General features: G+C 46.2%; 1 protein-coding gene across 1 annotated transcript; it reads right to left on the reverse strand.

The window, feature by feature from the left end:
- Positions 1-4,009: 4,009 nt before the first annotated feature.
- slc9a5 (solute carrier family 9 member A5) lies at positions 4,010-23,874 on the reverse strand. The gene is made up of 16 exons (XM_041949656.1): positions 23,514-23,874; positions 20,850-21,152; positions 20,072-20,235; positions 17,966-18,044; positions 17,702-17,879; positions 15,964-16,184; positions 15,109-15,311; positions 10,772-10,861; positions 10,056-10,126; positions 8,934-9,060; positions 8,106-8,197; positions 7,349-7,475; positions 6,275-6,424; positions 5,711-5,780; positions 4,955-5,083; positions 4,010-4,715 (listed from the first exon to the last, which is right to left on the reverse strand). Exons 1-16 carry the CDS (start codon positions 23,872-23,874, stop codon positions 4,132-4,134), a joined length of 2,949 nt encoding a protein of 982 aa, XP_041805590.1. The 3' UTR covers positions 4,010-4,131.
- Between the last annotated feature and the right edge of the window lie 657 nt (positions 23,875-24,531).

Below are 24,531 nucleotides of genomic sequence, written 5' to 3' on the forward strand. Positions count from 1 at the left end.
GATTTGTGTTGAAGTGTGACAGAACATGCTGAGCCATGTGACAGATGTGTTTATCAGTCTGTTGTTGTTGGTATGCTGTTGTGCTGTTGGCACATGTGACTCTATGTTTTCTTGCTCACCACAGCTGGTATGTGATGTTTTGAGCAACCTATGCAACCACACCTGTTGCGCATACACCTGCACTGTGCTGGTAAAAGTTTGATTGGGTCACTACAAGAACTGAAAACCCTTTACTAAAGTAAATGTCTTCCTGTTGTCTCTCAGGCCTCGTTGTGCCTTCATGTTGCAGTCGTTAAAGTTGGACCCGCAGCTGAACCTTTGAGACTGAACACCAGCTTGATCATTATGGTCTGCCCAGCAGTTACCTTTATAAACTTGAGCCATAAAGTCAGGATTAAACCCAGAGTTAGTGAAACAGAGCTGTGGTTTCCCTCCATGACAACGTCACATGTTTCCTCAGGATTATTTTAGTATTAATTTTGTACTTATTTAGGTGACTTTTTGTATTTTTCCACAGAGGTGAATGCGCAGAAATCCTTTATTTCAAATAAGCACTAACACAGTAGGTGTCCTGTATGGAGTTCAGGAAGAGCAGTGAATGTACTCAAGCAGAAGAGGTAAAAGATGTCATTAAATGGAAAGAAATTCAAAGAAATACTAACAATCACATGTTATCCTCTGACACTCGATCAGACTGAAGCAGGTAAAGAAGCACAGAGTCAGCTGTGGTCACTCAGAAAAACACACCTCACATTTATTGGCTTTTATGAGCCAAAGCTAACAAACATTTGGCACAATGACAGATTCGTTTCATTTGATTTTTCACACCTGAATCACAGATGAAACAAAAACCTGTGAAACAAGAAGAGACTCGATGCTCTGCAGCACATTCATGTGTCTGCGTGCAAATGAAGAGTGATTAAAACAGCTGGATGAAACACTGCAGCGATGATGGACAGGATTCTGTGCTGGAACCAGACTCTCCACCCCACCTCACAACTGGTCTGGTGTCAGCTCCAGTTCAAGTATCTTTACAGTATAAAGGCCTCTCTACAAGCAGCAGCATGTTTGATATTACAGTCGCTGCTGTACAATGAAGCAACAACAAAGACAACACACGGCACGAACAGCTCGCTGCACCAGCTCAACATCGACCGCATCAGACATTCAGGTGCCAAGAAGCCAGAGCTCAAGTTCAACAGGAGTTTAAAGCCAGCAGCCGGGAGCATGTGGAGCCGCAGTGACCTGCATGGAAACTAAAGCACAAGACTGTGTTCACAAAAGCTGCAGTTTTACACACTGAACTGTTACGGCTGCAAAAACAGGAGTTTTACAAACACAACCATAATGTTCTGTATTCTACAGACTTCACACTTTGTCAGTGTCAATTCATTTGTTTACACAGGAAGTGACTTCTTCATCGGCAGTTGCTCCTTTGTGTTGTGTTCACGTCGCATGGAAGTTTTCGTAATTAGAAACTTCCTTCCTGTCACCATCCAAGACTGTGAAATTGGATTTTTCCAGAAGCTCCAATAGACCTGACGCGACACTAAATAATGAGGGCGTACCCGAAACATCAAAAATAAATAAGGACGCCCCACAAAGTTTGTTACTGAAGGTAACTTAACCCAAAACCGACATCGTTAGCTCACCATTCAAAGTACTCTCTTCATTAGTAACCATGAATAAGAGTGTTTCTGTTAGCAATGTAGCTTTTACTGAGCATTACTTTTGAAATGCATGTTTAATGTTAAATGATGGCAGCAGTTTGTTATTCTGAGAATGAACGTGTGAGGCAGCAAAACTCTGCAGGACTGACAGTTCAAACTGTTCCCTGATGATAACTTCCATCCACATGAACACCTGAACGCAGACTGAGCTGTATTCTACACTGAGCAGCACCTGAAATGTGTGATGCTGCAGCACATGTTGGTGTCAGGACCTGAAACCCCAACACTTTGTATATACGTATGAAGAGCAGCTATTCCTTCCAGCTGGAGTGAAGCTGCTGCGGCGGCTGCTGGACTTCAGTCAGAGTGAAGCAGCTGAGTGTGTGAAAGCAGCTCTGACACTGAGGCAACAGATTCTTTGGCAAAACAAGCAACAGAAACATCTCCACAGCCTGCTGGTGGAATAAAAACCTGTGGACGGTGTGAAGATTGAGCTCCAGCTACACACACACACACACACACACAGCAGACAGAGACACTGAATCAACACACAGCTACACAGCAGAGTAAGGCAGTTAGAGACAGATATACACTGTATAAATGTTCATTATGCTCTTTTTTATACTTTGGTCTTTCAAAATAAACTACTCTGCAGATTTTATATATTTGCAGCTTTACAAAATACATTTTTAGATTGTATATGAGCAGCTCTGACAGAATAAATATACATGTCAGTTGAGTGGACGCATGTTTACAACTGTGTGTAAATACAAACAGAGAAATAAGGCTTTAAAAGCTTCTATGAGCTCCGACTGTGAGTCAGACAGCAGGTGAAGCTGTGCAGGCTTTCACTCATTACCACACTCCATTAAAGGCCCAGTCCACTTTATGACAACGTGAGTCTTCTGTCCATCAGTCAGCTGTGGATGATCCTCCACTCACTCATTTCATTAATTGTACTTTGTGAACTCAATGATGGACAAATCCACAAAAATAGATCCACGTTATATCAGACCAGAATTATTCTTTAAGAAAGTCCATGAGTCTGAGTCCGCCACCTGCAGGATGATGACGCTTTTGATTGATTACGTAGGATTTTTTGAAGAACTGATCAAGACTGCACTGTTTCTGCTACAAAGACCAAAGAGGCGCAGCAGCGTTATCAGCAGCGAGTGAAGAAAACTGTGAACACAGGAGGACTATTTCTAAAGTAAAGGTCTGCTGAAATTCTAGATTTTTCTTCTTGTCATTAAATGTGACGCACAGATTCAAACCAGCCGTCAATGTGTCTCCAGTCAGATAGAGCTTCTTCCTCTGTGTCACAGAATGATTAAAAACAGATGAGTGAGCCACACTGGGTGACACCTTCCTTCAAAATGAGACTAGATACCTGTGAGGTTTGTAAAGATTTGTGTCTTCAGTAAGAACCAATGGGCTTAGAGCTGAGAGCCACAGACAGGAAGTCATTGAGAGACGGACTAACATAACGCTAACAGCTGGTTTCTTGTTGCTTTTTAAATGGAGCAACAGTGAAGAACAGCTGATAGCTGCAGCTGCAGTGACTGACTGGCTGAATGAATGTGAATCTGTGGATATTTTTGACATGAAAGTCTTTAAATTGATAAAATAACAGATATTTTCCTGTCAGCTGTCTGCACATTAAATCCTCTGATCCAGACTTTCAGAACCACAGGAGCTGGTGATACAGTATGTAGTGGCTGGTGACGTGCACTGCAGAGCAGCAGTGATTGGACTAGAAGGTGACCTCTGACCCCTGCAGTCTGGTCACATGGACACTTTCACCTCTACATGAGCTCAGACTGCAGGAGCATCAGGGGTGATGTAGACTGGTTTCACTGACTTTCACTGGACCAAAGATCACATCTAAACATGTGGATGGAACCCAGCAGCTCAAGAGAAGAGCCTGTAGAGAAGACTGTGATCATCAGATCTTCATCAGGGAGCTGCAGACACAACTGAAGCTGAGAGCAGAGTGAGCTGCTCTCCTATTGGACGGTGTGACAGGCAGCAGGCTGCCTGATGTCTGTGTGTGTGTGTGTGTGTACATGTATGTGTGTGCATAGATATATATGTGTGTATATATGTATGTGTGTATAGATATGTGTGTCTTTGTATGTGTATGTGTGTGTATAGATATGTGTGTGTGTGTGTGTATATGTGTGTATAGATATGTGTGTGTTTGTATGCGTATGTGTGTGTATAGATATATGTGTGTGTGTGTATATATGTATGTGTGTATAAACATGTGTGTGTATGTGTGTACATGTATGTGTGTGTATAGATATGTGTGTGTGTGTGTGTGTGTATGTGTGTGTATATATGTGTGTGTGTATATGTGTGTATGTGCTGCGATGAAGCTGTCCTGCAGTTGCTGATTGTTGCAGTGACGTTCCTGCGCCGCTCTGCAGGCTCGGATGCTTCACTGATCTAGGATCAGCTCTTACAGTTGGGTGGGGCCTCGGCTGTGAAGCTCGCCGCTGCCAGGAGGGGGTGGTGTAACCAGGCTCCTAAGATAGACGCAGGGGTTCCTCCTCCTCCCTGAGCCGGTGGCGGAGCCGGGCGGTGGTGGGGGCGGCGGAAGGGAGCCGGTGGGTCTCAGAGATGACATGAGTGGCTGCATCTCCTGCCTGGCTCCTCCCTCCTCCTCCTCCTCCTCTTCCTCCTTCTTTTTGTCTGGGAAGCGGAAGGAGCCCTGTGACACCTGAGCTCCAATGGAGGAGGTGCTGCTCGCCACGCTGCCTGCTGGGGTGTAGGAGGCCGGGCGTGGTCCTCCCAGTCTGGAGAGGGCGCTCACCCGCGGGTGGACGGGCTCTGCGGGGGCAGGGGGAGAGGAGATGCTCTCTAGGGAGGAGATGCTCTGGTTCCAGGCCTGCTGGAGGTCCACAGGGATGATCTTCGTGGCCTCCACAGACACACAGGGAGGAGGAGAACCCACACTGCCCTTCCACGGCAGATGGCTGTCTCCACTGGGGGGTGAAGGGGGGCCAGCTGTTGGACTTGGACACCCGTCCAGAGCTGCAGGGACTGATGGAGGAGACGCATCAGCAGGACAGTTAGACTCAAAACTACACAGGAGCCATTAAAACGTTGATTACAGCCACATCTCACGCTCTTCCTCAGCATGTGGAGCTCGCTCGGCTGTCACATGACTGAAGGTCCATGTTTAGACACCTGAGCAAACTGTCCTCTGATGGAGACCGTGAGACGAGGATGAGTGCAGATGTTTCTGAGATATCTGTGTGTGTGTGTGTGTGTATTCTAACCTGACTTGGGTCGTTGTTTTGGTGTCTCTGCCTTACGAGCAACGAAGGTGATCCCGACGTCTTCCTCCTTCTCAGGGTCTGAATGTTCACCTTTCTCCTCCTCTGACTCCACAGGAACAACCACCGGATCTGAACACACACACACGCACACACGCACACACATCCATTTCAAAGCCTGTTTGGCGTTCCTCATCACCTGCCGAGTCAGCTGATCTGAGCTCCCGTTCATCAACCCTAATAATTACACTGCAGAAAGGCCTAAGAGTCGATTCAATAAGACATAAAGACCATCAGCATGATCACATGACCAATCACATGTCCACTGCGTCATGAGCAGGAACAGCCAATCATACGTCATGATGTGCTCTGTCCTCATATCCGCCACGTGGTTCATTTTTAATCCACACATTTTAATTTCACTACCAAATGAACGACAATCTAAAATACTTAAAATAAACAGGGATGAAACAGGAAACTGGCTGAACTGGAGAACAGGACAGAGACCAGCAGTGTCAGGACAATAAGGACACATTAATATAGAGACATTTCACACATATTATATTATATAGTAATAAACTGCATATGGATGTGGATTTTTAACCCAGTGACCCTGCGACACACTGATAAATAACAGCCTGTCTCTGGAGGACCGTGTTCAGCTCTCCAGTTTATCTTATCCTCGGGTTTGTGGGTTAAAGTGAAGGACTTGGACTGAAGGCTGAAACCTTCACAGCCGTCCTCCCTCCATCAGCTCACTTGTGTCCTGCCAGCTGACGTTGCGTCTGGGTTTGTCGCCGCCGTCCTCCTTGGCGTCGGATCCTCTGCGCTGTTGACAGCAGGACAGAATAAACACGTCAGTTTACGTGCAGCCATAACAGGAAGCGGCCGGCCTTCAATCACGCCTCGCTTCGTCTTTCATAACGGAGAGCGGTGAAAGCTCGCCGGCTGTAATTAATCTGACGAATGAAAAGAGGCAAAGACGAAGCTGTTCATTACACCTAAACATGTGTTGGACAGACGGACACAGGGACGAGACGTCTGTGTGTGTGTTAGAGGACACGTCAGGAATTTGACCTTTGTTTCATCAGACAGGACTCTGTCCTGCAGGCTGTCCTCCAGCCCTCAGAGGGGAGGAGGACCAGTCTGTCCCCTCTGACCCATCTGAAGTGATGAAGCTTGTTGCAGTTTCTCCTCTTTGTGTCCACTCTGAATTAATGATTTTACTTTGAAAAGTCACACCGGTCCATCCTCCCTGTCACACGACCACCCGCCCCCCCGTCCAACAACACAGAAGAACAGCATGATGGGAGTGCGACTGACCTTCTTCAGGCTTCGCTCTTTCTTGTGCCGTTTGTGTCGGGTGGATTTGAACGTCTCCATCCGGCTCTTCATGTTCCTCTGAAACACCTCCCGATCCTGCCGCTCCTTCTCCCCCAGAGGCATGAAGTGACGGCTGTAGTGCGACTGATACTGGAGCGCACAACACACACACAGTGATACACACAATGATACACAACGATACAACACACACAGTCCAACACACACAGTCCAACACACAATGATACACAACGATACAACACACAGTACACAACAATACAGCAGAATGACACAGTTAGATCACATGATCAATACATACTGAAGTTTCTCTGTCTGTCTGTTCGTCTGTCTGTCTCTGTCTGTCTGGCTCACTCTGTGTCTGTCTCTCTGTCTGTCTGTCTGTCTGTCTCTCTGTCTGTCTGTCTCACTCGGTGTCTCTCTGTCTGTCTGTCTCTCTCTGAGTCCTCACTGCAGCCCGGCCCTTGTTACTTGCTGTCCCCTCTCTGACCCTGTCTTTCCTGTCTCTCTCCACCACAGAAACATATTTTACAGGATTTTTTTGCCACTGTGAAGCTCTTCCTATTCTACTTTGTGTTGTTGGACAGTCAGAACCCCCAGTCACTGACCCCTTAAAGCTGGCATGTCCAAACTATTCCAGAAAGGTCCGTGTGGCTGCAAGATTTTATTCCAAGAATCAAGAGGTCACCTAATTATCAGCACCAGCCTGGTGCGCTCCTCCTTGGTTGGAATGAAAACCTTTCTGGAACAGTTTGGACATGTCTGCCCTAAAGCTCCTCAACAGTCCCCAGAAACGTAAGAACCCCTGAAATCTCCTGACAGTTGACCAGAGGTTCCTCAAGGACCCTTATGGCTTCTACAAGGACCCCAGATCTGCTCATGGACCCTGGAACTTCTGAGGACCCATCAAATGTATTTAAGGACCCCAGGAGACCCTCAGAGGACCCACTAGAACCTGCAAAAGTTGCCTCTGTGTGTGTGTGTATGTGTATCTGTGTGTGTTGTCAGTCCATGTGTGTGTGGTGTCTGTGTGTGTATGTTTGTGTGTGTGTGTGTTACCCGTCTCCTGGGTTTGTACAGGTTCTCTGCGAGGACATGGTGTGTCTCTGTGTCCTCCTCCACTTTGGCTCCGGGGACGTTATCGATCACCTGGAGGTCCAGACACACACCGCTGCCATTCTCCCGCCTGGGACACACCAACAACACACAGTTAGCATGATGCTAATAGAACCGTCACCTCCGTCCTGTTTGATGCTTCCACGCGTGAAACACACTGAAACGTGAAACACGAAGCACTAAAAGAACTGAAGTGATGAAAAGAACAGGAACACTTTGCGATATGAGGAGTTTCTAGCCAACAGAAAACATTTGAATTCATTAGTGAACATGTAATTAAGTGTTTGTCCTGTTGGTGGCGCTGGAGGAAACGTCATGCAGTCATTAAACTCTGTAGGGTTCAGTGATTGTTTGTGTGTCAGGTCTCCACCCTTGAACCAAAAAAATACTTCCCAGCATGCACTGTGTGAGAAGCAGGACAACCTGAGAAGGTGAGTGGTCCAGATGATTTCTCTGGACTCACACACACACACACTCATGCACATACATGCACGCAAACACACACACATACATGCAGACACACAGGCCCACACACACATGCACACACTCACACACACGCACACACTCACGCACACACACACACACGCACACGCACACACACACACACACACACATACACGCAGACACACAGGGACACACACACACAGGGACTCACACACACACGCACGCACACACACACACACACAGATGTGTGACTCACAGGTAGTTGGTGACGTTGGTGACTTCAGGGAACGAGGCTCTGCTGGCCATGGAGGGCAGAGACAGTCTGGCTGAGGTCAGGACATTCCCACCCTACACACACACACACACAGGTCAAAGGTCAACTGTACATCGTGTGTCTGAGGTATTTTTGTGGCTCCTGTTTCTCTCTTTGAAGACCACATTTCCCAGAAGCCCTTCTGCTGCCACATGAATGAGCCGATCAACGAACTGAAACCTGCAGCGGACATTTCCAGGACTCTGTCAATGACCGACAGGCTACAGGCCTACTGGAGATATTAGAGCTGCATGTCCTGGTATATTCAGTATATTCTAATCCGGGTTGATTGCAGTACTTTGGGACGTAGTATTTAAAAACTTCTTTTAGGCCATCCAGACAAAAAATAAATAAATAAAGGAGTGAAAATCTTAAAGCTGCATTTAGAGCAACTTTGGTCCGAATGTAACTGAAACGTTTAGAGAAAACAGACAGAAAGAGTCAAACAGGACAAACAGAACCTCAGAGAGTCTGGATACTACTACTGTAGTACTACTGCAGTACTGCACTATTACTGTAGTATTACTACAGTACTGTACTACTACTGCTGTATTACTACAGTACTGCTCTATTACTGTAGTATTGCTGCAGTACTTCACCATTACTGCTGTATTACTACAGTACTGAACTATTATTGCAGTATTACTACAGTAATGTACAATTACTGTAGTATTACTGCATTATTGCACTGCAATAATATGAAAGTACTGTACTATTTTTGCAGTGCTACTCAACGTAGAGCCGCACACACACACACACCCTCAGTCCTACCTGGTCGATGACACTGATGGCGTCTCTGATGTTGATCTTCTGATAAGCCTCCCACAGCTCACTCTTCCTGTACACAGACTTCCTCAACAGCAGCTTACTGAGGTAGTTCTTATCAAACTGCTCCCACCTGACCAACGACAGACACAGAGACAGAGAGACGGAGACACAGAGAGACGGAGACACAGAGACAGATAGAGAGAGGAGACAAACAGAGAGACAGAGAGACGGAGACACAGAGACAGACAGAGAGACAGAGACACAGAGACAGATAGAGAGAGGAGACAAACAGAGAGACAGAGAGACGGAGACAGACAGAGAGACAGAGACAGACACAGAGACACAGAGAGAAGAGAGACAGAGAGGCAGAGAGATTGACAGACAGAGTGACAGACAGTGAGACAGGCAGTCAGCAGAGACGGACAGACATGTATTGATGTCTCTCTGGCTCAGTTTTACTGTATTTCCCCTCATTCCCGTCTTCACTACTTCATATTTCGTCCTCATTTCTTTATTGAAAGTTCACCTGGTGAACATTTTACTCTTTTGTCCACCTGGTTGATGATGATGATGTAAATGTCTGGTTTTGGTTGTCATGTCAACCATGTTCTGTGTGTTGTAGTGTGATGTATTTGTTTCTGTTTTTTGTGAGTTCGAAATGTTTCTCTTTGCAGGTGTCAGTCTCTGACGGACTCTAATGTCTCGTCAGAGCGTCTCATCCTCACTGTGGTGAAGGAGGAGCTCCACCTGCTGTCTACTGTCCATCATTACAACAATCACAGTGGTAGAAAGTACACAGGTGAAGTAAAAAAATGTGTCTGTTATCACTCTGTGTGATGTATTACAGATTAGTTTGATGTTAACAAACATAAATAAGATAAGATAAGATAAGATAAGATAAGATAAGATAAGATAAGATAAGATAAGATAAGATAAGATGAGATAAGATAAGATAAGATAAGACTTTATTAATCCCCAGCTTGGGAAATTCGGGTATTATTTATTTATTTATTTACATTTTAACCAAATATAAAATGCAAATAAATTATATTTATATTCACGAATTAAATAAAAGTTAGTATGGTGTCACATGGTGTCACTGTCACATCAGTGTGATGGACTCACTTGTCTCTCCAGTGGTGGTACCCCTGCAGTCCTGCAATGTCCTCCACCGCTGTCAGGATGTGGTCAAAAGCCTGAAAAACACACACACACACACACACACACACACACACACACACACACACACACACACACACATTCTTAATACTGCCCACTAACAGTTTTCATTAAACAAACCTTCTTGATGGAGCATTTTGCTTTCGTCTGACTGATGCTGAAACAGAAAATGTCTTCTTTGTGTTCCTTCATAATCTTGAGAAGCACAGTTTGCCAGCAGCAGCTTCTGAAAACTGTCTGCAGTGTGTCTGTAGTGTGTCTGTAGTGTGTCTGTCGAGTGTCTGTAGTGTGTCCACAGTGGGTCTGTAGTGGGTCTGCAGTGTGTAGTGTGTCTGTAGTGTGTCTGTAGTGTGTCTGTGGTGGGTCTGCAGTGTGTCTGCAGTGTGTCTGCAGTGTGTCTACAGTGTGTCTGCAGTGTGTCTGCAGTGTGTCTGCAGTGTGTCTACAGTGTGTCTGTAGTGTGTCTGCAGTGTGTCTATAGTGTGTCTGCAGTGGGTCTACAGTGTGTCTGCAGTGTGTCTGTAGTGTGTCTGCAGTGTGACAGCAGACACACTACAGACACACATTGCAGTGTAACTGCAGTCTGTCCTGAACTTACTGAAAGTGTTCGAGCTGACAGGACGAACATTTAGTGGAACATGAAGAAGAACATTGACACTCACCCTCTCGTGGATCTCCTCGTTGATGGTCGGCTTCCTGCTGGTGGAACGAGGAACTTTGAGCCAGTTGACCAGTGGTTTGATGGTCAGACCCTGACAGAGGAAACAGTTGGACTGCAGCTTAACTGTTGTTGAATCATTGCAATGTTTTTGTAATAATGTGGAGCTTTGGACTGTTGGTCGGACTAAACAAACACTGTGAAGGCGTCACTTTGGCCTCGTCGTCACCACATTTCTCACTATTTTCACAATGTTTCCAAACCGAACGACCGATCGATGAATGGAGAAAATAACCAGCAGATTGATCCAGAATGAAAAGAATCATTAGTTGCAGTCTGATACAGAATAGAGTCAAATCAAGCTCAACCAGCTCCAACAGTAAAATCCTGCTTTGACATGAACGACTGAAAGCTGATTCTGAATAAATGCTGCAGTTTGAACATCACGTCTTCGTCAGGTGATCATTATCATCATCAAACTTCACCTGATTCAGCCTGGCTCTGCATTCAATGACAAGCCATCAATAACGCTTGTCATGGTCTCTGCACCTTCTGTCTCAATGTGGATCTCACTGAACTGACTGTGGTTTGAATTTAAAAGACAGAAACTGAGGGACTTTAAAACCACAACTGGATGAAAACCTTGTATCTTAAGGTTCCTTCAATGATGTCTTGTTCTGCTGAAACCGCTCAGCTGCATGAAAAGATACAAGGTTTCCAACAAACTCTTGACTGACTCCTCCTTCAACTCAACGCCCATATAAACAGATGTTGCAGTGGACACGCACACACACAAACAGAGTGATGAAGAGCTGCAGCGATGAAGCTCAGCCTGCAGTGATCTACAACTACTGTACTTTGGTACTATTTGAGATACTTAAACTTTACTTGAGTATTTCAATTTTACAATACATATGGAGCCAAGTCAAGACAACTGTGCCAATACAAAGTCTGCTAAATTACGCTGCTAGCTGCTCCTATTAGCTGCTAGCTGTTAGTTGCTAACTGTTAGTTGCTAACTGTGTGCTCATGGATGTGAAGACTGGATCACTGCATCACTGCGATACTGAAGTAAACTTAAAAACATGAGGATTCTCAGGGAGGTTCTGCAGAGTCTTCTTCTCTGGTTTGTCAGTTGATTTCTGGAGGTTTATTCTGGATCATCAGGGATAACGATCCCTGATGATCAGGGATCACATCCATCCATCCATCCAGTCGCGGGGGCAGCAGTCTAAGCAGGGATGCCCAGACTTCCCTCTCCCCAGACACTTCCTCCAGCTCTTCCGGGGGGACCCCGAGGCGTTCCCAGGCCAGCCGAGTGACATAGTTCCTCCAGCGTGTCCTGGGTCTTCCCCGGGGCCTCTTCCCGGTGGGGCACGCCCGGAACACCCTCCCAGGAAGGCGTCCAGGAGGAATCCGGTAAAGCCACCTCAACTGGCTCCTCTCGTCGTGGAGGAGCAGCGGCTCTACTCTGAGCTCCTCCCGAGTGACAGAGCTCCTCACCCTCTCTCTAAGGGAGCGCCCCGCCACCCTGCGGAGGAAGCTCATTTCAGCCGCTTGTATCCGAGATCTCGTTCTTTCGGTCATGACCCAAAGTTCATGACCATAGGTGAGGGTAGGAACGTAGATTGACTGGTATATCGAGAGCTTTGCCTTTCGGCTCAGCTCCTTCTTCACCACGACGGACCGGTACAACGACCGTATTACTGCTGCCGCCGCACCGATTCGCCTGTCAATCTCACGCTTCATCCTTCCCTCACTCGTGAACAAGACCCCAAGATTATTGAACTCCTCCACTTGAGCCACCCTTTTCCGGTCGAGAACCATGGCCTCGGACTTAGAGGTGCTGATTCTCATCCCAGCCGCTTCGCACTCGGCTGCAAACTGCCCCAACACATGCTGGAGGTCCTGGTTCGAAGAACATTATAAGATCCTGTAGTCCCCAAACCAGACTCCCTCCGGCCCTTGGCTGCACCTAGAAATTCTGTCCATAAAAATAATGAACAGAACCGGTGACAAAGGGCAGCAGAGTCCAACATGCACTGGGAACAAGTCTGACTTACTGCAGGCAATGCGAACCAAGATCCTGCTCCGGTCATGCAGAGACCGGACGCTCTACAACATCCAGAGACTTGAGGTACTCAGGGCAAATCTCATCCACCCCCAGTGCCTCTACTTCAGCCTGAGAGATGGATGGGATGGATCCCCCTTCTGAGGGGGAAGCAGTATCTGGACAGTTTGATAGAATATCTTTGTGGCTGACCGATAATCCTCCTCCATGGCCTCCCCGAACTTTTCCCATACCTGAGTTTTTGGTTCCACAACCGCCCGGGCCGCAGCACACTTGGCGAGTTAAAAAGAGGGTTCTGCCAGACGTTCCCAACAGACCCTCACTACCCGGTTGGGCCTGCGAAGTCTGTCCAGATTTCACCACCAGCTGGTGATCAGTTGACAGCTCAGCCCTTCTCTTCACCCGAGTGTCCAAGACATACAGCCGAAGGTCAGATGACACGACCCCAAAGTCGATCATTGTTCTGCGGTGACATCACACTGAATCCAAAAAATGCTTTCAGATTTAACCCCGATAAGGAGCATGGCTCCATTGCTTAGGAGTATCTTGAACTTTGTATCACTGCTGCAGCGCCAACTGCTGTCTGTGAAGCTGTTAAATCAACTACAATAACTGATGACTAAGACAACCTGCATGCACCTGTCCCTTTCCCCTCACTGAGTATCTGTACTGCAGTAAAGATACTGTAGTACTGCAGTATCGGACACTTCCCCCGACAGCCTGGGAAGCTTCATGGTTTGAAGTCTCAGGGTTTATGAACCATCATGAACAACTTCTCCTCGTGTCATTTTTCATTTCCTGTAATCACTCTGCTGCTGTGAAGGCATAAAACGCCACAAACCTTTCAGAAGAAGCTGATGTTTAGGAGGGCTGTACCTCATGACTGTGAGATTACTTCATAACTTCGTCGTAGTTTATCTTTATCTGAAAGTCGTAATAACAGTTTTTCTTTGGTGCGACGCAGCATGAAAACATCTCACTGTGTGATGTGTACAGAAATCAGCAGCATCTGTTTGCATTCCCTGTGATTCATGATGGGAAACCAGAAACACTCAGAGAGGAAGTCAAAGCAAAGAGCCACACAGAATACACACTTCAGATTTAGTGTGTATTTACACTTTAGATGTAAACTCACACTGATTCATGGAGCTGGTCTCACTTTAGTTCCCACACGATGCAGCAGAGGAACAGTTTCAGTGAGACACAGCGAAGACAGAGTGACAGAAAATCTACAGGATCATTTAAAGGAAATGAACACACACACACACAAACACACACACACACACAGACATACACACATACGCATACACACACAACCACACACACATACACACACATAGACAAACACACAGACACACCGACACATAGACATACACACACACATAGACATACACACACACATAGACATACACACACACATAGACATACACACATACACACACACAAACACACACGCACACACACATACACACACAAACACACCGACACATACACAGACACATAGACATACACACACACACAAACATACACATACACACACACACAAACACACACATACACACACTAATGCACAGACACACAAACACACTCACACACAAACACAAGTGTTTTTCTGTGGGTGTGCGCAGCAGGTCAAAGGTCACACAGAGCATGACATCATTGTGGTCGCTATGCAACATGATGTAGCAGCTTCAACAGAGTGTGTGTCTGTCAGTTCAGTGATGTCACTGAAACATAACTTGTCACATGTTCAGACCTGGAACACATTCATGACATCGATGTCAGCTGGTCATCTGAAAAGTGTCAGAAACAGTGAAAACAGAGTGTGTAACCATGGTTACACATGAAAAACACTCTTCCTCGACCTCAACAGGAAACAGCCTGAGGTCGAGGAAAGATGTGAGGATTCATGAGGACGTGGGAAAAGACGACTGCACTGTCATGAGGCATCATGTGACGGTGGACGCTGGGCGCTGCGTCGCTTTGAACGTTGCTTTCCTTTCATGAAGGACGGTCCAGTGTGTCCTTTGCTAAAGGAGATAAGACAGGAAGCACTGAAGCACCTTTACTGAGCAGCTCGCTCTTATCATGGCTGCCACTCACATACTGCAGGCTGGTGTCACTCAGTCAGAACATTCCTGAGAAACAGACACGCTTCAAAGACTCGAGGTGTTGGTGGACGAGTGTTTAGTGCACAGGTGCTTTTATGTTGTATGAAGGCACCTGACCACAGGTATAACGCAGTATCAGTGAGTCGCTGTTGTTCCTACCTGGAACATGACAGTGAAGAAGACGACCACGATCGTCGTGGCAACAAAGTAATCCTTGGCTTTGACCTGCTCACCGTCCAGCAGCACCACCAGAGCGAAAGCCACCGCCCCTCGCAGGCCGCCGTATGACATCACCACCTGGTCTATCTTGTCCAATGGGACGAGGCGAAAACGGTTCAGAACCCAGGTCTGACCAATCACACCTGAACAGAGGGATTAGTAAAAGTCAGGACAACCAATCAGAGGGCTTCTGAAGGAAAAAGAAACAAAATGCACTTAAAGGAAGAAGCTGAAGGTGGTTTTGGAGATTTCCTGAGAAGAACACTTCATGTTCTGCTTTAATTTTCGTGGTGAGGTTCTGTCTCAGGAAGCTTCATGTGGACGGGTGTCCTGTTTGTCACTGTCAGCAGGCAGAGGCGGAGCTGGAGGCTTGAAGGTGAACAGGGACTCTCATATGACTTTGACATTTTCACAGTGAAGATCAGTGATCTGCATCACAAAATCCTTCAGCTGTCAAACTCAAATGTCACGATCTGAGGCCAGTTTCCTTCCTCCAGCCTCGTCACGCTGATGCATCAGCTTGTGCAGAGAAAACTCTGCAGGAGTTTATTGATGAAGCTTTCTGTCACATACATGTTGATCAGGATGAGCTGTAATCTACAGTGATCAATATATTGATGAATATATTCCTGACAGTTTTCAGGTCTGGGTATTTTTTCTGTCTGTGTGATGCTTGTTCTATGATGTTACAATTCTTCTGATTGGTTGATATGTGGGATGATTATTTTTCTGTTTCTATGGAAACACGCTGACCTGCCGTGCTTCAGAAGTAAAGAGACGATGGAAGTAACTGACCCACAGCTCTGAAGACGAAGATGAAGACGAGTGTACAGGACACCAGGCCGGTGTCCCAGGCCCACTTGGACTTATCCACTGCTGAGATCCCCAGGAAGATGAAGATGATGGTCTCAGCAATGCTGGCCAGAGTCTTCATCGTGTACTTCACCGTGGTCCGAGACTTCTGGGAAATGTTCGCCTCCACATATTTATTGGCACCGATACCACAGAAGGTCATTCTGAGGAGGGAGAGAGGCAGGACGAGAAATCATTGGTCCTGTTGTTTTGTTTTCTTACTGTTGTTACTGACTGTCTGAATGTAGACGAGCAGACGTGGCCTGAAACTGAACCACCTGATGGACACTGGGGGAGTCTGACTGCTACAAACCCAAATGATCTTCCGCCTTCTGTGTGTCCCCAGCGTAACAACAATCCGGTAATCACTCAAAATAGCTTTCCAACCACCTAGTAACAGCTTAGCAACTGCTAGACTGTGCACTTTGGCAACAACATAGCGGCCAAATAGCAACAGCTAGCAACGTCTCCAAATATCCTGAAAACCACAAAACAACTCTTTAGCAACCTCCTGGCAACTAAAAAGCAACACCACCAACAGGAAACCTTAGCAACTGCCTTAGCAATCTCTTAGCAATCAACTAGCAAAACACCAACTACCGAGCTGTGCACCTCAGCAACAACAAATGGCCTATGAACTCTCCAAATACCCTATCAACCACCTAACAACTCATTAAACCCACCTGTTTACAATAGCTACCACATAGCAACCACTCAAAATATAATAGCAAACTCAAAGTAACCAACTAGCAACACTCTCGAGCCCACACTTCCAACCATTCTTACACAGGAACACGCAAACATGTAGCAAAGACCACCTACATTTTCTTCCGAGATACTGGTGTCTTTTTAACCAGTACTTGTCATGTTGAGACAGAATTCTGTCCAACAAAATCAGAAAAAAGTTGAGATGCTACGCTAGTTACCTTAAGCACAAGTTTGCTGCATTTTTCTTCTCTACAGGTATTTGATTTAGTTTCTGTGTCATTTATGTGAACTGCTTTAGAAAGTTTAGTTTATTTAGCATTAGCTTTAGCTAAGGCTGGCTGTGGCTATCTCAGCTAGCTTTCATTTGATACTTGCTGTTGTTTTGGTCTTTGTCATTACTTGTTCTGGCTTTGGAGGACAGTATTTTATTGAATGCTTCCTAGTGAGACTACTTCATATTTTGCGGTTCATGTTGTATTTTTACTTCCTGTAAGATGCTTTTATTTGAGCTCTTCTCAAACCGGCTGAGACTCCTTGACGTCCTCCAGGCTGCAGCTGTTTTCATTAAAGTAGAATCACCTGATAATAAGAATCGTTGTGTTGTTGTTACCTTAGAATGAGTCTTTATATCTACAGAGGAGGCAGCTCCTCTTCCACAGAGTCCACCACGTTGCACCGCCATGTTTCTACCAAACACTGACTCTACAGAGAGACTTTCAGGTGTTTTTGGTTTTAGTAGCTTCTGTAGGTTCTCCTACACAGGTGAGGGTCACCTCACCCGTGGTTGTTCAGCTGGTTTCAATCTGCAGCCTCATCACTAGATCCCACTAAATCCTCCTCACTGGACCTTTGATGTGCTGCAGGGAAACTCTGACATGATGCCCTGTGGCACCTCCTGCTTTGTTGACAGCAGCGGCAGCATGTTAAACTGGTCATAGTGGTCCTTCTGGTGGTACTGGTCGGGGAGACTTACGACAGAATGGCAGACAAAGAGAAGAGTTCGGCGGTCAGGTAGGCCAGGTAGACCAGCAGGAACACGAAGAGCGGCTCGATGATCCGAACCTTCTTGGTGAAACGAGTGATGAAGCCGAGGATGACGGCGAACACCAGCCCCACCAGAGTCCCCCCAATACTGACGATGAGGAAGGAGGCTATAGAAGAAGAGGAGGAAGAAGAGGAAGGTGAGTAACAGAAGAGTCAGATATGGATTGGATTTTGTTCCTTTTCGTGGACTCACCGACTCCTTTGAAATAATCTGCCGTCTGAACATTCTCAGCTCCCACTTCGACAAAGGAGATGTAGACTTTATATAAAACCTGGAGAGCAGAGAAACGCCTCAGATGAACAGTGACTTTCAGCTGTACAGCGGCAGCTCAGTGTTATCGTGTCAAGTGCGCCTTATCCTCTGTGCTCACTGTTGCTAGGCGACAGACAAAGAAAACAGACATCACCTTCTCCTTTAAACACTGTGATGACTTTGTGACTTCTATTTTTCAAGTCTTTTGATGAAAAAGAAAATGACAGACGACAAAACTGAGTTGAGAAGAAAAGAGAATGTGCTGCGACGTTTTGAAAACCATCAGCAGTATTTAAGATGTGTGAACTCAAAAATCCAGCTGCTGGACGCGAAGACATCAGTGTGAGTACAACCGAAACGTTCCTCAGACAATCAGAGTCTCCCTCTGACGAGACGTTTGGAGTCCACACAGGTCCTCCTGCAGGTCATCACCTATGCTGCCCTCTAGTGTCCACTTGGTGTAAGGGTCACAAATAACGTAATATTTTGAACAATAAAATCGGAATATTTCCTTTTCTGTCTTTATTCTCAGGATATCATGGCTTTTTCTCATAAAAGAACAACTTTATTCTTGAAACATAATAACCGTAATCTCAAAATATTAAATTTTTTTTCTCAAAATATTAGAACTTTAATCTTAAACTATTACACTTCTTTCTCTAAATATTACAAATATGATTTTCTTGTAAAATTAGGATTTTTTTCCTCCTAATGTGATTATGTCTTCAATATGGCTTTAAGAATTATAAGCCCTCGAGCTTCCAGTAAAATTCCATGAGGGTTCTGGTTTATTGGCTTTTTTGTGCTTATGTGAAATGTCTTTGAAATGTCATGACTGCGATCAGGTGACTGTGATGTAACCGGTCTCACATTTCCTTCATGTGTACATTAGCCTGATGAAGACTCACGTTGGGTCAAAGCTTCACTAATAAAAGCTGAGTGTGGTTACTCTTCTGCTGTATATATGTGGGATTTTACCTGCCCAGCAGCACTGTGTGACACCTTCAACAGACTAGAATTACCAACACAGAACTCTGGATTCACTCGTCAGAAGTCCTGATGGTGGTGTTTCTCAGAGACTTCATGAACTCTGCAGAGCTCAGAGCAGCTGAACTCTGTATGACAGGTTTGTTTTCTCGTGAACGACAGAAGGAGGATTTTGGGAACTCTGTGATTTCCTGTCAAACACTGATGAGAAGATGATGTAGAAACGTGTGTGTTGAGCCTCTCTCTTCTCCTTCTCTGCAGGTCAGCTGCAGCTTTCCCACACTTTGGTTTCGTCCATTTGTTGGTGGGATTAGCTCATATTCTGAGTGCTGCTGAGGATTAGAAAACTGCCGAGTTAATCTGCTCAGAACTGTTTAATCTCATCTTTCTCAAACTCAACACGTTATTGAGTAAATGTGAAGTTTTTGCTCTTCATCAAACATCTTTTTATACTGCGGTAAAGCACAGAGCATTAAACACTGCAGCTTCCTTCAGTCAGTGTGCAGGTTTCATGAAGTTTACTGATTCCTGCTCTCAGAGGATGAACCCTTTACAACTTAATGACTCTGTGATCTTTCCTTTAGCGCCACCCTCAGGACACACTTCATCTTAGCTCCACTTCTGGTAAATACAAACACTCGTGCATCTCCATAAATATGAAGCAAAGGTCTCCACGTCTGTAAGAATTTACAGGTCAGATAGTTCGTCCTCGTTAGGGCATTTATTGATAATAACAATAACATTCACTCCCCAAACCATCAGACCACATCATGGCCTGGACACGACGGACTCCACCTGCGCCAATTCCTGCATCCCCAGGAACTCCCACCCCCGACTCGAGCCAGGGTTTGTAATAATAATGTTATTATTATTATCTATAATAATAATATACTTAAAGTTCCTTCTTATCTTAAATAGAAATTATAATTATTATTATGATCAGGACTTTAGCAAGGTTTGCTTGGTTTAAGAAACAATCGTGAGTTGAGTGTAAATAGTGCTGACAGCAACATCTGCAACAAAAACACAAAGCTGTGTGTGTGTGTGTGTGTGTCTCACCACGGTGACGGCATCATTGACCAGCGACTCTCCAAACACGATGATGAAGAGCGTGTCGTTGACGTGAACCTCCTCAAACACGGCCAACACCGCCACGGGGTCGACGGCCGAGATCAACGCTCCGAACAACAGGAAGTCCATCAGGTCCGCCTGCACGCGCTCATCTGTGCACAAACACACACATACACACACACACATGCACGCATACACACACACAGACACACACACACATGCACGCATACACACACACACACACACACACACACACAGGAACATAAACTTAGATATTTCGCTCGCTGATGTTCATTTCTTTGGATTGAGGTTTGATCGTGAGGTGTTCAGGTGATCTCTGGTACTTGAACACCTCTCGAGTTCAGCGTGACATCACAGCTGATGTGAGGCTGGTGGACAGTTTGTGAGTTCAGATAAACTAGTATGACGAAGAGTTCCTCGTGTTTCTGACGCCTTTCGTGAAAGTCAAACATAAGAAGAGGAACGCTCATTAAAGTTCTTTCATTATTATTTATTTTAATACTTTCCTTTTTTGTTTGGATGTGTCGACATCCAGACTTTAGAGAAACTGTCACAGTCCCTTCAGACTCACCCTGTAAACACTTTGCAGCATAATTTGGTTAAAAATGGATAAAACCTCTTTTTAAACATGAAATAAATCCAATTGAGGCAAGTCATGGATTAATTGCTGATATAAAAACAGAGATTATAAGGTGGAGATAATATTTAAAATGTGCTGCTGCAGCTCCCCGTGACCCAGACTGACCTATGACCCCCAGCAGCTTGGCGGCGTACAGGCAGAAGCCGGTGCAGAAGGCGTTCCACAGCGTTCCCACCACCGCGTACGTCAGGATGGCTCCCAGGTTGTCGAAGAAGAGGCGGGCCGGCATGAAGTATCCGGCGTCGCCCACGATGGTTGGCAGCAGGAAGAGGAAGAAGAGGGCGGGCTCCAGCTGGTACAACTGTTTCTTATTGGCTATGAGGACGACGCCGCCCAGGACCAGGCCCAGCAGGATCAGCATGCAGCTCTCGGGGACCACAGTGGTGAACCGCTGAGAGAAGTGAAACACTGCAGGATGATGAAAAGAGGTTTTACAGGACTAATCCAGGATGAGCTCTCCATCTTTTTTCACCTCTTTAAAATGACTGAAGGCAGAAATGTGGAGCCACTTTTAGTCCACATGAGGAAACAGAAGTAGGACAGCAAAGCAATGATATGTCAGGTGGTTTGTTCTGCTGCCTTTCTATTGGTCGGATAAACTGCCACACATACATCACTTCAGTTTGTCCCCAAAAACACTCATCAGGAGAAGTTTAAAGGCCAGTGTTTTACTCCTGTCTGATACACCTGAGTCTGATACACCTGAGTCTGATACACCTGAGTCTTTGTGTTTAAGACGGTGCTGAGTCGTATTACCTCCAGCCTGATTGGTTGGCAGCTTTGTCTCTTTCAGGTAGAGACAACATGATGTTTTACAAATGTTTTTTTTATAATAAAATCAGCTGTGCTTTTGTTCTCATGATAAATATGTGTGTGTGTGTGTGTTCTCACTTGTCATGACTCACAGCAGACCTTAAATGACACACACACACACACACACTCACACACCGACACACACACACACGCACACACACACACAGCAGATGCAGACATTAGCAGCACTCCTCATCAGTCAGGGGCAGAAACACTTCAAAGCCTGCAGTGAACAGAGTTCCTTCTTTGTCGTTTCTACATTTAACCTCCTTTGCCTCCTTCTTTCCTCCTTATCTCTTTCACTGCCTCCTTCTTTTCTTCCTTTACCTCCTTACTTCCTTCACTACCTCCTTCTTTCCTCTTTTACCTCCCCTATTTTTTCACTACCACCCCTTACTTTCACGTCATTTTTTCCTCCTTTACCCCCTTCTTACATCCACTACCTTCTCCTTCCTTCCTTTACCTCCTTATTTCCTTCACTATCTCATTTTTACCTCCACTCCTCCTCCTCCTTTACCGCCTTATTTAGCTCACTACCTCCTTCTGTCTCCTCCTTTACCTCCTTCTTTCCTTCACTGCTACCTTCTTACCCTTACTACCTCCTTCCCTTGCCTCCTCCCTGACTGATCCAGCTGGTGGTATAAAGTGATTGAGGGAATGTAAACCCACCACCACATATCAGCTGTGATATACAAATATAATGCTGACTGTGAGCAGTTTTTATTGGTTTATCACTCACATGATGAGCGACTGGACTCAGCTGAAGACAGAGCCTCAGTGTGTGTGTGTGTGTGTGTGTGTGTGTGTGTGTGTGTGTGAGAGAGAGAGAGAGAGAGAGAGAGAGAGAGAGGGAGACACATTAATAAGCAGCATGTATAGCATGTTATTGTCCTGCAGCACAGTGAGTCACCAGCAGCTCGGGAAACATGACTGCGTGTGTGTGAGTGTGTGTGTGTCTGTGTGTGTGAGCATGTGTGCGTGTGTCTGTGTGTGTGACTGTGTGTGTGTGTGTGTGTGTGGGAGGGGGACAGCCTCCTTCTGGTCTCTCTTTGAAGCTTTAAAGGAGCAGAAGCTGTTTTTTTTCCTTCTTTTATATAAATTCTAAAAACTTTTTTGCTTCCTGCTCGTTCTTCAGATGCTCCACCAGGCTACACCGAGCTCCATCAGCTTCACCTCTAACCATCAATGCAGAATCGTTTGCAGGGCCGATCGATCAAACCCTCGTGATTTGATTGATCTTCGGTTATTAGCAGCTTCTTAACGAGCAGCGAGTTTGGATTCACTCGTTCAGATTCTGTCTGTGACTGAAGACTTCTGAAGGTCTGAAGGTGGTTCAGAGAGACGCAGCACTTCACAGGAAATGATGTAATGACGCACTGTGGGACATTGACGTCCATTAAGAAGACACTCAGAGAGTTTCACACTCCATCACCAACAGAAGCTTTGACGATCCTTCATTTTAAATAACTTCGGAAATATTACTGAGATAAAGAGAGAGAGGAAACCTTCATCCTCATCATCTTCATCACGATCCACTATCAGCTGCAGGAGGTCCAGTCTGATTCTGATTCTGGTCTCTGCTTCAGCTGAGCAGCAGAAACTCTGTTAAAGCTCTTCAAGCTTCCTCTGCTTCCAGTTTCTCTGCAATGGTTTTTAACCTCATCGTAAACTGAATCTGAGGATCTGGAAGCTAAATGTGACCCTTAGACTTCATATCAAACTGAACGTCAACCAATCAGTGATGAGGGTCTGAAACTGGAGCCAAAGTTCTGTTTCTGAACCCAAAGTTCAGATTCTGGTTCCAAACCAGCAGCTGTCTGTCTGCCTGTCTGTCTCTGGGCACTTCATTCTGCTCAGTCTTCCAGTCTGCTTCTAGTTCAGTAACTGGACCAGAACAGTCTGAGTCCTGGTCCAGTAGTAACCCCCCCCCACACACACACACACACAGAGACTTACAGATCTTGGCCACGCTTGCCACCAGCAGCCAGATAGCGATGATGTACGGAGTCTGGACGTAGCTCCACTCCCACTGGACCACCCGGTACCCGCCGCCGTGATGGTGATGTTGCCCCCCCTCTTCTTCCTCTCCGGGGCCAGCCGGTTCCTCCGCCGCGGACCGGGCCAGGGCTACACCGGGCGCCCCGTATTCCGCTCGGGGCTGCGGGAAGAGGAGGAGCGGCGGGGCGGAGGGAGAGGCGGAGACCGATGGAGAGAAGCCGAGAGCCGTCTCCCGCCGCGGCGGAGCGGCCGTCCCGGAGAGGTCGGCGGCGGCAGCCGTCAGCAGCAGCAGCAGCAGCATCGGACCGAGCGGCAGCATCTTCCCCCCAGAGCTCAGCGGCCTGACATCCCACCGGCCTTTATATGCGCACTGAGACACAGAGAGGACACGGAGCGGCGGAGGGAGGCCGGCAGCCGGTTTCCAACACACACACACACACACACACACACACACACACACACACACACACACACACAGGCTCCGGTAACACACGGAGGAGGGGACACCGGAGCTGGACATGTGACCCGCCCAGGCCCCCTTTAAAGAGACGGTGACCTGCAGGTAGAGGAGCCTGAAACACCTCACAGGTTCACCACAATGACACGAAGGAGGATGGTCATCCGTGACGTCAGATGGTCCTCCGTGACGTCAGGTTTCAGCTCTTTCTGCTGGTGTGACGGGATAAGGATCCTTCAGGCAGATCTATGACAAGAAGCTCTATAATCCTTCTGTCCCAAATGATCTGTTTGATGAAGATTTTAAACATTATTCTGTAAATATGTTTAAAGGACATCAGCACGAGATCACTGCAATCAATAATCAATAAAGAAGGAAAAGTCTCTGTAGCATCTTTTTCAGTTCCTACATATTTCGTCAGGTTGGAGGTAGTTCTGTTGGATCTTTTTGTTAATTATTAGAATTAATTTAGTAATTTTCTCTTTATGCGGCCTTCAGTGTGTGTGTGATGACTGAACA

Source organism: Chelmon rostratus, chromosome 1 (assembly GCF_017976325.1).
Source record: "Chelmon rostratus isolate fCheRos1 chromosome 1, fCheRos1.pri, whole genome shotgun sequence".
Lineage (NCBI taxonomy): Eukaryota > Metazoa > Chordata > Actinopteri > Chaetodontiformes > Chaetodontidae > Chelmon > Chelmon rostratus.

Excerpts from the sequence above, each read along its gene's own strand:
- slc9a5 (XM_041949656.1), bottom strand. The coding sequence starts at position 23,874 with ATGCTGCCGCTCGGTCCGATGCTGCTGCTGCTGCTGCTGACGGCTGCC. Across the intron at positions 21,153-23,513 it reads GGCAAGCGTGGCCAAGATCT|TGTTTCACTTCTCTCAGCGG; the intron begins GTAAGTCTCTGT and ends ATCATCCTGCAG. Across the intron at positions 9,061-10,055 it reads TACCACCACTGGAGAGACAA|GTGGGAGCAGTTTGATAAGA; the intron begins GTGAGTCCATCA and ends GTCGTTGGTCAG.